Source organism: Oncorhynchus mykiss, chromosome 9 (assembly GCF_057628025.1).
Source record: "Oncorhynchus mykiss isolate SJ-2025 chromosome 9, ASM5762802v1, whole genome shotgun sequence".
Lineage (NCBI taxonomy): Eukaryota > Metazoa > Chordata > Actinopteri > Salmoniformes > Salmonidae > Oncorhynchus > Oncorhynchus mykiss.
The window spans coordinates 8,974,593-8,988,436 of record NC_143030.1 but is presented as its reverse complement, the minus strand read 5'-3'; the positions used below and the strand labels follow the sequence as shown (position 1 = coordinate 8,988,436).

Here is a 13,844-nt window from a genome sequence, read left to right as displayed (position 1 = left end):
CACACAGTTTCTGTGTGACATCATGAAGTCTGGAACAGAGGCTGACAGAAAAAGAAGAGCAGACACTCCCAAGTGGCGCAGCGGTCTGAGGCACTGCATCTAAGTGCAAGAGGTGTCACTACAGTCCCTGGATCGAATCTAGGCTGTATCACAACTGGCCGTGATAGGGCGGCGCACAATTGGCCCAGCGTCGTCCGGGTTTGGCCTGGGGGGGTAGGACATCATTGTAAATGAGAATTTGTTCTTAACTGACTTGCCTAGTAAATGGTTAAATAAAGGTTAAAAATCCATGACCAGCTAAACATTCCGACCTGTAAAAAAATCACAGCTGTTCTCAACCCATTTCACAACAACACACACGCCTCATTGTCTCTTGACTTCTCTTTTACCAGTAAGCTTCCCCATACACCCAATGGGCCCTGACCAAAAGTAGTGGTAGTCCTATAGGGAATAAGGTGGCATTGGGACACACCTCCTAGTTGTACCTGACATCTCAGATAATTCTGCTTTCAATGTTCATTATTATAGAGCCCCATTCAGGCAATGGTTACTGATGATTAGGGCTGTCCCTCAAGTAGATAACGAAACATGTTCAATTTGGTTTAAATAATGCAAAAACATGTGTAAATCAGGGCCAGGTAGCCTTGGCCTACTTCTATGTGTAATCAGGGCCAGGTAGCCTTGGCCTACTTCTATGTGTAATCAGGGCCAGGTAGCCTTTGCCTACTTCTATGTGTAATCAGGGCCAGGTAGCCTGGGCCTACTTCTATGTGTAATCAGGGCCAGGTAGCCTGGGCCTACTTCTATGTGTAATCAGGGCCAGGTAGCCTGGGCCTACTTCTATGTGTAATCAGGGCCAGGTAGCCTGGGCCTACTTCTATGTGTAATCAGGTGTGTCCTTACTCAGATTGTCTTTTGTTTGGAGGTTTCTCCTTCCAAAATCAATAAATTGACAACTCGTAAAGGGAATGAAATAAACCTAAAATAAAACAATGATATAACTTTTTCCTCACAAGTGTAGCTTAGGTTGTGCGCTTTGCAAATAACGTGTCCACTCCTACAACGGTAAGACTGTAATAACAATAATATACTGAATGCATTAACAGAATTGACTTAAACCAACAAATATTGTCGATGATAAATGGTAATGAACGGTAATTGTACTACTGGTGATTCTGGTGTACCATTCCCGAGACCTCAGTAACGGGACAGGGCATTCCCGAGGCCTCAGTAACGGGACAGGGCATTCCCGAGGCCTCAGTAACGGGACAGGGCATTCCCGAGGCCTCAGTAACGGGACAGGGCATTCCCGAGGCCTCAGTAACGGGACAGGGCATTCCCGAGGCCTCAGTAACGGGACAGGGCATTCCCGAGGCCTCAGTAACGGGACAGGGCATTCCCGAGGCCTCAGTAACGGGACAGGGCATTCCCGAGGCCTCAGTAACGGGACAGGGCATTCCCGAGACCTCAGTAACGGGACAGGTGTGAATCAGACAGGCGTGAATCAGACAGGCGTGAATCAGACAGGCGTCTCGTGTGCCACAACATTTGCCACTGCTCGACTAAAAACAAATCCAATGGACCAGTCGACTAAATAGAGTCAGACCTAATCCGTTTGTATTGCTAGTAGTAAGGGTTGGGATTATGGTTCATTATTTAACTAGTAGTAGGGGTTGGGATTATGGTTCATTATTTAACTAGTAGTAAGGGTTGGGATTATGGTTCATTATTTAACTAGTAGTAAGGGTTGGGATTATAGTTCATTATTTAACTAGTAGTAGGGGTTGGGATTATGGTTCATTATTTAACTAGTAGTAAGGGTTGGGATTATGGTTCATTATTTAACTAGTAGTAGGGGTTGGGATTATGGTTCATTATTTAACTAGTAGTAGGGGTTGGGATTATGGTTCATTATTTAACTAGTAGTAGGGATGGGATTATGGTTCATTATTTAACTAGTAGTAGGTTTGGGATTATGGTTGATTATTTAACTAGTAGTAGGTTTGGGATTATGGTTCATTATTTAACTAGTAGTAAGAGTCTGGGATTATGGCTCATTATTGAACTAGTAGTAGGGGTTGGGATTATGTTTCATTATTTAACTAGTAGTAAGGGTTGGGATTATGGTTCATTATTTAACTAGTAGTAAGGGTTGGGATTATGTTTCATTATTTAACTAGTAGTAGGTTTGGGATTATGGTTCATTATTTAACTAGTAGTAGGTTTGGGATTATGGTTCATTATTTAACTAGTAGTAGGGATGGGATTATGGTTCATTATTTAACTAGTAGTAGGGTTGGGATTATGGTTCATTATTTAACTAGTAGTAGGTTTGGGATTATGGTTCATTATTTAACTAGTAGTAGGGATGGGATTATGGTTCATTATTTAACTAGTAGTAGGGTTGAGATTATGGTTCATTATTTAACTAGTAGTAGGTTTGGGATTATGATTCATTATTTAACTAGTAGTAGGGTTGGGATTAGGATTCATTATTTAACTAGTAGTAGGGATGGGATTAGGATTCATTATTTAACTAGTAGTAAGGGTTGGGATTATGGTTCGTTGTTTAGATAGCTAGCTACATGTCTTAACAAAATACTCCACTTTGCCAGATGATGACCCATCAAGTTAGCCAGGTGTGTCTGGGGGTGACTACGGCCTTCTATTGTATTTCATGAACATGAGTACATGTCTAGACAATCGTGACCCATCCACTTAGCTGGATGTGGCTGGGGGGGGTTACAGCATTTCCTTCACATGACACATCAGTTTAGACAAGTCTGTCTGGGTAAACATCATCTAATAATTAAAAACTATTTATATCAGGACACTTTCTGTTTGATGTTGCTACGATACAAATATGCAGGTAACCATTTCCGTGTACCGTTCACACCTCACGTATCCTGTGACTAAATACCTTTTTTGCCCCACTGTATACACGCACATTGTATTCTAGTCAAGGCCATCCTATTTAACTATTCCTGTATATATACACACACTATTCCATCCTACATACAGTGGGGCAAAAAAAGTATTTAGTCAGCCACCAATTGTGCAAGTTCTCCCACTTAAAAAGATGAGAGAGGCCTGTAATTTTCATCATAGGTACACTTCAACTATGACAGACAAAATGAGAGAAAAAAATCCTGAAAATCACATTGTAGGATGTTTAAGGAATTTATTTGCAAATTATGGTGGAAAATAAGTATTTGGTCACCTACAAACAAGCAAGATTTCTGGCTCTCACAGACCTGTAACTTCTTATTTAAGAGGCTCCTCTGTCCTCCACCTGTATTAATGGCACCTGTTTGAACTTGTTATCAGTATAAAAGACACCTGTCCACAACCTCAAACAGTCACACTCCAAACTCCACTATGGCCAAGACCAAAGAGCTGTCAAAGGACACCAGAAACAAAATTGTAGACCTGCACCAGGCTGGGATGACTGAATCTGCAATAGGTAAGCAGCTTGGTTTGAAGAAATCAACTGTGGGAGCAATTATTAGGAAATGGAAGACATACAAGACCACTGATAATCTCCCTTGATCTGGGGCTCCACGCAAGATCTCACCCCGTGGGGTCAAAATGATCACAAGAACGGTGAGCAAAAATCCCAGAACCACACGGGGGGGACCTAGTGAATGACCTGCAGAGAGCTGGGACCAAAGTAACAAAGCCTACCATCAGTAACACACTACGCCGCCAGGGACTCAAATCCTGCAGTGCCAGACGTGTCCCCCTGCTTAAGCCAGTACATGTCCAGGCCCGTCTGAAGTTTGCTAGAGAGCATTTGGATGATCCAGAAGAAGATTGGGAGGATGTCATATGGTCAGATGAAACCAAAATGTTACTTTTTGGTAAAAACTCAACTCGTCGTGTTTGGAGGACAAAGAATACTGAGTTGCATCCAAAGAACACCATACCTACTGTGAAGCATGGGGGTGGAAACATCATGCTTTGGGGATGTTTTTCTGCAAAGGGACCAGGGCGACTGATCCGTGTAAAGGAAAGAATGAATGGGGCCATGTATCGTGAGATTTTGAGTGAAAACCTCCTTCCATCAGCAAGGGCATTGAAGATGAAACGTGGCTGGGTCTTTCAGCATGACAATGATCCCAAACACACCGCCCTGGCAACGAAGGAGGGGCTTCGTAAGAAGCATTTCAAGGTCCTGGAGTGGCCTAGCCAGTCTCCAGATCTCAACCCCATAGAAAATATTTGGAGGGAGTTGAAAGTCCGTGTTGCCCAGCAACAGCCCCAAAACATCAGTGCTCTAGAGGAGATCTGCATGGAGGAATGGGCTAAAATACCAGCAACAGTGTGTGAAAACCTTGTGAAGAATTACACAAAACGTTTGACCTCTGTCATTGCCAACAAAGGGTATATAACAAAGTATTGAGATAACAAAAGTTTATTGACCAAATACTTATTTTCCACCATAATTTGCAAATAAATTCATTAAAAATCCTACAATGTGATTTTCTGGATTTTGTTTTCTCATTTTGTCCGTCATAGTTGAAGTGTACCTATGATGAAAATTACAGGCCTCATCTTTTTAAGTGGGAGAACTTGCACAATTGGTGGCTGACTAAATACTTTTTTGCCCCACTGTATTCTACAGATATACTAAATATTATATCCACAGTGTCCATAACGTCTATACATCCAAACACACACATATAAACATACACTACCGTTCAGAAGTTTGGGGTCACTTAGAAATGTCCTTGTAGTTTTTTGAAAGAAAAGCACATTTTTTGTCCATTAAAATAACATAAATTTGATCAGAAGTACAAAGTAGACATTGTCAATGTTGTAAATGACTACTGTAGCTGGAAATGACTGATTTTTAATGGAATATCTACAAAGGCGTGCAGAGGCCCATTATCAGCAACCATCCCTCCTGAGTTCCAATGGCACGTTGTTTTAGCTAATCCAAGTTGATCAATTTAAAAGGCTAATTGATCATTAGAAAACCCTTTTGCAATTATGTTAGCACAGCTGAAAACTGTTGTCCTGATTAAAGAAGCAATTAAACTGGCCTTCTTTAGACTAGTTGAGTATCTGGAGCGTCAGCATTTGTGGGTTCGATTACAGGCTCAAAATGGCCAGAAACAAAGAACTTTCTTCTGAAACTTGTCAGTCTATTCTTGTTCTGGGAAATGAAGGCTATTCCATGTGAGAAATTGCCAAGAAACTGAAGATCTCGTACAACGCTGTGTACTACTCCCTTCACAGAACAGCACAAACTGGCGCTAACCAGATTGCTCATTCTAATATTTCTAAATTTCTTAATTCCATTCTTTTAGATGTGTGTGTGTGTGTGTGTGTGTATTGTTAAATATGACCGCACTGTTGGCGCTAGGAACGCAAGCATTTCACTACACCCACAATAACAATCTGTTAAATATGTGTACGCGACCAATACAACTGGATTTGAAGTGACACTACCTTACTCGCTCTGTTTAGCACATGACCTCACATGCGAATCCTTAATGAGATGGGCGGGGCTAAAGCTTAAGAGGGTGTGAACGATGCCGAATAGGTGTAGACAGAAGAGCTCTCCAGTGGGAGTACCAAAACATTCAAAGACCATTATCTCAAAAGAGGGGTTACAAGTTTATCAACTTCCAAAGCAGAACTACTTTCCCATTGTTCCTCATCTGTAGTGCTCTGAGTCTCTAACTTTTATTTCATGTAAAAAAACAACAATAAACAAATTGCTAAATTTGCTACATAGGACCGAATTGAGGTGGTTAGTCACATATATATAATATACACACACACACACACACACACACACACACACCATCTTCAAATACCTTATTATCATCATAGGACCGAATTGAGGTGGTTAGTCACATATATATACACACACACACACACACACACACACACACACACCATCTTCAAATACCTTATTATCATCATAGGACCGAGTTGAGGTGGTTAGTCACATATATATACACACACACACACACACACCATCTTCAAATACCTTATTATTATCTATCCTGATGTCTAGTCACTTTACCTTCATGTACATATCTACCTCAAATACCTTATTATTATCTATCCTGATGCCTAGTCACTTTACCCTGCCTTCATGTACATATCTACCTCTAATACCTTATTATTATCTATCCTGATGTCTAGTCACTTTACCTTCATGTACATATCTACCTCAAATACCTTATTATTATCTATCCTGATGTCTAGTCACTTTACCCTGCCTTCATGTACATATCTACCTCAAATACCTTATTATTATCTACCCTGATGCCTAGTCACTTTACCCTGCCTTCATGTACATATCTACCTCAAATACCTTATTATTATCTATCCTGATGCCTAGTCACTTTACCCTGCCTTCATGTACATATCTACCTCAAATACCTTATTATACCTTATTATTATCTATCCTGATGTCTTGTCACTTTACCCTGCCTTCATGTACATATCTACCTCAAATACCTTATTATTATCTATCCTGATGCCTAGTCACTTTACCCTGCCTTCATGTACATATCTACCTCTAATACCTTATTATTATCTATCCTGATGTCTAGTCACTTTACCCTGCCTTCATGTACATATCTACCTCAAATACCTTATTATTATCTATCCTGATGCCTGGTCACTTTACCCTGCCTTTATGTACATATCTACCTCAAATACCTTATTATTATCTATCCTGATGCCTAGTCACTTTACCTTCATGTACATATCTACCTCAAATACCTTATTATTATCTATCCTGATGTCTAGTCACTTTACCCTGCCTTCATGTACATATCTACCTCAAATACCTTATTATCTATCCTGATGACTAGTCACTTTACCCTGTCTTCATGTACATATCTACCTCTAATACCTTATTATTATTATCTATCCTGATGTCTAGTCACTTTACCCTGCCTTCATGTACACATCTACCTCAAATACCTTATTATTATCTATCCTGATGTCTAGTCACTTTACCCTGCCTTCATGTACATATCTACCTCAATACCTTATTATTATCTATCCTGATGTCTAGTCACTTTACCCTGCCTTCATGTACATATCTACCTCAAATACCTTATTATTATCTATCCTGATGTCTAGTCACTTTACCCTGCCTTCATGTACATATCTACCTCAAATACCTTATTATTATCTATCCTGATGCCTGGTCACTTTACCCTGCCTTCATGTACATATCTACCTCAAATACCTTATTATTATCTATCCTGATGCCTGGTCACTTTACCCTGCCTTCATCTACATATCTACCTCTAATACCTTATTATTATCTATCCTGATGTCTAGTCACTTTACCCTGCCTTCATGTACACATCTACCTCAAATACCTTATTATTATCTATCCTGATGTCTAGTCACTTTACCCTGCCTTCATCTACATATCTACCTCAAATACCTTATTATTATCTATCCTGATGCCTAGTCACTTTACCTTCGTGTACATATCTACCTCAAATACCTTATTATTATCTACCCTGATGCCTAGTCACTTTACCCTGTCTTCATGTACATATCTACCTCAAATACCTTACTATTATCTATCCTGATGTCTAGTCACTTTACCCTGCCTTCATGTACATATCTACCTCAAATACCTTACTATTATCTATCCTGATACCTGGTCACTTTACCCTGCCTTCATGTACATATCTACCTCAATACCTTATTATTATCTATCCTGATGCCTAGTCACTTTACCCTGCCTTCATGTACATATCTACCTCAAATACCTTATTATTATCTATCCTGATGTCTAGTCACTTTACCCTGTCTTCATGTACATATCTACCTCAAATACCTTATTATTATCTATCCTGATGCCTAGTCACTTTACCCTGCCTTCATGTACATATCTACCTCAAATACCTTACTATTATCTATCCTGATGTCTAGTCTACTTTGCCTTCATGTACATATCTACCTCAAATACCTTATTATTATCTATCCTGATGTCTAGTCTACTTTGCCTTCATGTACATATCTACCTCAAATACCTTATTATTATCTATCCTGATGTCTAGTCACTTTACCCTGTCTTCATGTACATATCTACCTCAAATACCTTATTATTATCTATCCTGATGCCTAGTCACTTTACCCTGCCTTCATGTACATATCTACCTCAAATACCTTATTATTATCTATCCTGATGACTGGTCACTTTACCCTGCCTTCATGTACATATCTACCTGTAATACCTTATTATTATCTATCCTGATGTCTAGTCACTTTACCTTCATGTACATATCTACCTCAAATACCTTATTATTATCTATCCTGATGTCTAGTTACTTTACCCTGCCTTCATGTACATGTCTACCTCAAATACCTTATTATTATCTATCCTGATGTCTAGTCACTTTACCCTGCCTTCATGTACATATCTACCTCTAATACCTTATTATTATCTATCCTGATGTCTAGTCTACTTTACCTTCATGTACATATCTACCTCTAATACCTTATTATTATCTATCCTGATGTCTAGTCACTTTACCCTGCCTTCATGTACATATCTATCTCAAATACCTTATTATTATCTATCCTGATGTCTAGTCTACTTTACCTTCATGTACATATCTACCTCTAATACCTTATTATTATCTATCCTGATGTCTAGTCTACTTTACCTTCATGTACATATCTACCTCTAATACCTTATTATTATCTATCCTGATGTCTAGTCTACTTTGCCTTCATGTACATATCTATCTCAAATACCTTATTATTATCTATCCTGATGCCTAGTCACTTTACCCTGCCTTCATGTACATACCTACCTCAAATACCTTATTATTATCTATCCTGATGTCTAGTCTACTTTGCCTTCATGTACATATCTACCTCAAATACCTTATTATTATCTATCCTGATGTCTAGTCACTTTACCCTGCCTTCATGTACATATCTACCTCTAATACCTTATTATTATCTATCCTGTCTAGTCACTTTACCCTGCCTTCATGTACATATCTACCTCAAATACCTTATTATTATCTATCCTGATGCTCAGTCACTTTACCCTGCCTTCATGTACATATCTACCTCTAATACCTTATTATTATCTATCCTGATGTCTAGTCACTTTACCCTGCCTTCATGTACATATCTACCTCAAAAACCTTATTATTATCTATCCTGATGTCTAGTCACTTTACCCTGCCTTTATGTACACAATCAAACCTCAAATACCTTATTATTATCTATCCTGATGTCTAGTCACTTTACCCTGCCTTCATGTACATATCTACCTCTAATACCTTATTATTATCTATCCTGATGTCTAGTCTACTTTGCCTTCATGTACATATCTACCTCTAATACCTTATTATTATCTATCCTGATGTCTAGTCTACTTTACCCTGCCTTCATGTACATATCTACCTCAAAAACCTTATTATTATCTATCCTGATGACTAGTCACTTTACCCTGCCTTCATGTACATATCTACCTCAAATACCTTATTATTATCTATCCTGATGTCTAGTCACTTTACCCTGCCTTCATGTACATATCTACCTCAAATACCTTATTATTATCTATCCTGATGCCTAGTCACTTTACCCTGTCTTCATGTACATATCTACCTCAAATACCTTATTATTATCTATCCTGATGTCTAGTCACTTTACCCTGCCTTCATGTACATATCTACCTCAAATACCTTATTATTATCTATCCTGATGTCTAGTCACTTTACCTTCATGTACATATCTACCTCAAATACCTTATTATTATCTATCCTGATGTCTAGTCACTTTACCCTGCCTTCATGTACATATCTATCTCAAATACCTTATTATTATCTATCCTGATGTCTAGTCACTTTACCCTGCCTTCATGTACATACAGTATCTATTATTTAAACATTTTTAACTCTGCATCGTCAGGAAAGGCTTTTAAACAAGCATTTCACAGATAAGTCTACACTTGTTGTTTTCGGTCTATCATGTGACAAATACATTTGTATTTGATACGCGCACTAAACATAAACATTCACCGCAGTGGGAGGGAGACAAACAAACCATGTTTATTCCCCTGTGCCAACGTCACACACAGTGGAAATGTGAATAGTTTATTATGACAGAAAATAAACTGCCTCAGCAAAAAGGTTCAATTCTATTACACAGCCAAACCCTTTAGTAATTATTTAGTAATTATTTATTTATTATTAATTATTTTAGCACAGCTGAAAACTGTTGTCCTGATTAAAGAAGCAATAAAACTGCCCTTCTTTACACTAGTTAGGTATCTGAAGCATCACAATTTGTGGGTTCGAATACAGACTCAAAATGGCCAGAAACAAAGAACTTGCAAGCCAGCCAGCCAGCCTCTCTCCAACCAGTCTACGGTCTGTCTTTCTCTCTCTCTCTAGCCAGTCTTCTCTCTCTCTCTAGCCAGTCTTCTCTCTCTCTCTAGCCAGTCTTCTCTCTCTCTCTAGCCAGTCTCCTCTCTCTCTCTAGTCAGTCTTCTCTCTCTCTCTCTAGCCAGTCTTCTCTCTCTCTCTAGCCAGTCTTCTCTCTCTCTCTAGCCAGTCTTCTCTCTCTCTCTAGCCAGTCTTCTCTCTCTCTCTCTAGCCAGTCTTCTCTCTCTCTCTCTAGCCAGTCTTCTCTCTCTCTCTCTAGCCAGTCTTCTCTCTCTCTCTCTAGCCAGTCTTCTCTCTCTCTCTCTAGCCAGTCTTCTCTCTCTCTCTCTAGCCAGTCTTCTCTCTCTCTCTCTAGCCAGTCTTCTCTCTCTCTCTAGCCAGTCTCCTCTCTCTTGCCAGTCTCCTCTCTCTCTCTCTCTCTCTAGCCAGTCTCCTCTCTCTCTCTAGCCAGTCTCCTCTCTCTCTCTAGCCAGTCTCTTCTCTCTCTCTCTCTAGCCAGTCTTCTCTCTCTAGCCAGTCTTCTCTCTCTCTCTCTAGCCAGTCTTCTCTCTCTCTCTCTAGCCAGTCTTCTCTCTCTCTCTCTAGCCAGTCTTCTCTCCCTCTCTCTAGCCAGTCTTCTCTCCCTAGCCAGTCTTCTCTCCCTAGCCAGTCTTCTCTCCCTAGCCAGTCTTCTCTCCCTAGCCAGTCTTCTCTCCCTAGCCAGTCTTCTCTCCCTAGCCAGTCTTCTCTCTCTCTCTCTCTAGCCAGTCTTCTCTCTCTAGCCAGGATTCTCTCTCTCTCTCTCCATTGTATAGGCTGACAAGAGACTGGCTAGTATAGGCTGATATAGTATGTTATTATAATGACACTTATGTTTAGTGAGCCTATTCCTGAGCACACCAATGTTGTTCTACTTTAAAATAAAATACCATCTTTCAGTTAACTCATTAGTGGACCTCAGGGGGCTCTTAACCATAATCAATGTGATTAGATCCATAGTTACTGTACCACCAACTGAACGTTGCTCTACCCGAGTCCCCTCATGTGCATTTTACCAGTAGCCCTATGGCCCGATGTCGCCCTATGGTCTGATGTGTCTGTGGACAGGCAAAGTACCCTTGTTTGGGAAGCGCTGGTCTATTCCCTCGAGCACTACTTTTGACCGTAGCCCTCATAGTACCAAGTCAAAAGTAGTGGACAACATGGTGCCATTTGCGATATCTAATATGTGTGTTATTTATGTATCGGCATCTCACCTCACAGTTGTAAAGAGCCGTTAGCTGGTCGATTATCCATTCTTCCAGGTTTAGTCTCTTTCTTAGTTCTTTCCGGTCATATTTGACGGTTACTCGCCCTTGCTTCCGAACAGGTATCTCCGGTTCTTCGGTTGAACCGGCGGCTACCGTCTGGAAATATACCCGGGGTTGAGGGCTCGTCTCTGGGCTGGTAACCGCAGCCATGGTCGGTCGGCTGAAGGAAATCCTGAAAGTTGTGGTGGTAGAGCGAGTTTCAGACGCGTTGTTTCGGGTATTGTTCGCGCTAAACAGCCGTGATTCTCATAAGGAGAAGCGATTCAATTCAAGTATATTACTGAGATTGTTCCCTTATTGCAACAAAAAAAAAAGAGCACGGCATTAGGTTCACCTCGTGGTTTCCACCAAATCAAATTGACCTAAAAAAAATATATATATATTTTTTAAAGGCTATAATTAGTTATTTACGGTATTAGAATACAGCGTACAAAGGTTTAGGACAGCCTACAAATCAGCAGTAGCGTCTACACTTATTTAAAATACAAAAGACAAGCTCTTCGGTGCCGTCTCTCCTCTCTCTGTCCTCGTGTTGTTGCAACGTAAAAGCGGTTGACTTTTCCTTGATCTACAAAAAAAAATGGTCTATTCCTGAATTCTTTACTATTCCCTCCTCTCTTCTGCCTTCCCGTCCTCCGTCTCTCTCTTTCTTCAGTGTCTTCTCTCTGAAGCCTCTTCTTTTTCTTTAACTTTTCTATGGCGAATCGCAACCAAGGGACAGGTGCACACACCGCCACCTACTGTACAGGAATGTGACGACGGTCACGACCTACATACCACTATATTCTCTTAATGAACTAACCCTGAGTTTCTAATAAAATACAATATTTCCCTACAAACCTCAGTACTTCCACCCCCCCCCCCCTTACCCCCCCCCCACCCCCCCAACTCAAAATACTACCCCGTTCCCATCTACCCTCTCTGACACTGTCAAACAACCTCTTCCTTTCTACAGCATACATTTTACAAAATACACTGAACAATAATATAAAACGCAACATGTAAAGTGTTGGTCTCATGTTCCTTGATCTGAAATAAAAGATCCCAGAAATGTTCCATTAAAAAAAAAGCTTATTTCTTTACAATTTGTGTTGGGCATAAATGTGTTATTATCTTTTGTTAGTGAGCATTTCTCCTTTGCCAAGATAATCCATCTACCTGACAGGTGTGGCATATCAAGAAGCTGATTAAAAGAGCATGATCTTTTACACAGGTGCACCTTGTGCTGGGGGACAATAAACGGGCGCTCTAAAATATGCAGTTTTTGTCACACATCACAATGTCACAGATGTCTCAAGTTAAGAGGGAGCCATCAATTGGCATGCTGACTGCAGGAATGTCCACCAGAGCTGTTGCCAGAGAATGTAATGTTCATTTCTCTCCAATGTCATTTTAGAGAATTTGGCAGTACATCTAACTGGCTTCACAACCGCAGACCACGTGTATGGTGACATCTGGGTGAGCGGTTTACTGATGTCAACGTTGTGAACAGAGAACACCGTGATAGCTGTGGGGTTACGGTTTGGGGCCGGCATTAGTTACGGACAATGAACACAATTGCATTTTATCGATGGCCATTTAAATGCACCAAAAAAATATTGTGAAGTCCTTTCTTATTGACCAACAGATGCATATCTGTGTTACCAGTCATGTGAAATCCATAGATTATTTTAACTAAATGTATTTATTTCAATTGACTGATTGTTCTCATCAACTCCTTGTTTCCCTATCCGTTTTCAAAGATCAATTCAATCCCGAATCTCATCCTACACAACATAACTTCCTCCATTCTGTTCCCATTATATGACACTATCTCCCGTACATATTTCCTGGCACTATAAAAATGTCTACCCTTTATACCACTTGCATCCCATTGTCTCTGCCAGCAATCTTCCATCCCATTGTCTCTACCAGCAATCTTCTATCCCATTGTCTGCCAGCAATCTTCAATCCCATTGTCTGCCAGCAATCTTCTATCCCATTGTCTGCCAGCAATCTTCCATCCCATTGTCTCTGCCAGCAATCTGGCAATTTTGGAGAGGCAGGTAGCCTAGTGGTTAGAGCAGGTAGCCTAGTGGTTAGAGCAGGTAGCCTAGTGGTTAGAGCAGGTAGCCTAGTGGTTAGAGCAGGTAGCCTAGTGGTTAGAGGCAGGTAGCCTAGT

General features: G+C 40.2%; 1 protein-coding gene across 1 annotated transcript in view; it reads right to left on the bottom strand.

Annotated features, from left to right (window-relative positions):
• LOC110510419 (protein phosphatase 1 regulatory subunit 14B) overlaps window positions 1-12,370 on the bottom strand; it is a 36,589-nt gene extending 24,219 nt beyond the window's left edge. The window contains exon 1 of the mRNA XM_036987247.2: window positions 11,630-12,370. Coding sequence (XP_036843142.1) covers window positions 11,630-11,833 — 204 coding nt within the window. The 5' untranslated portion in view covers window positions 11,834-12,370. The remainder of the gene's footprint in view (window positions 1-11,629) is intronic.
• Window positions 12,371-13,844: the final 1,474 nt, after the last annotated feature.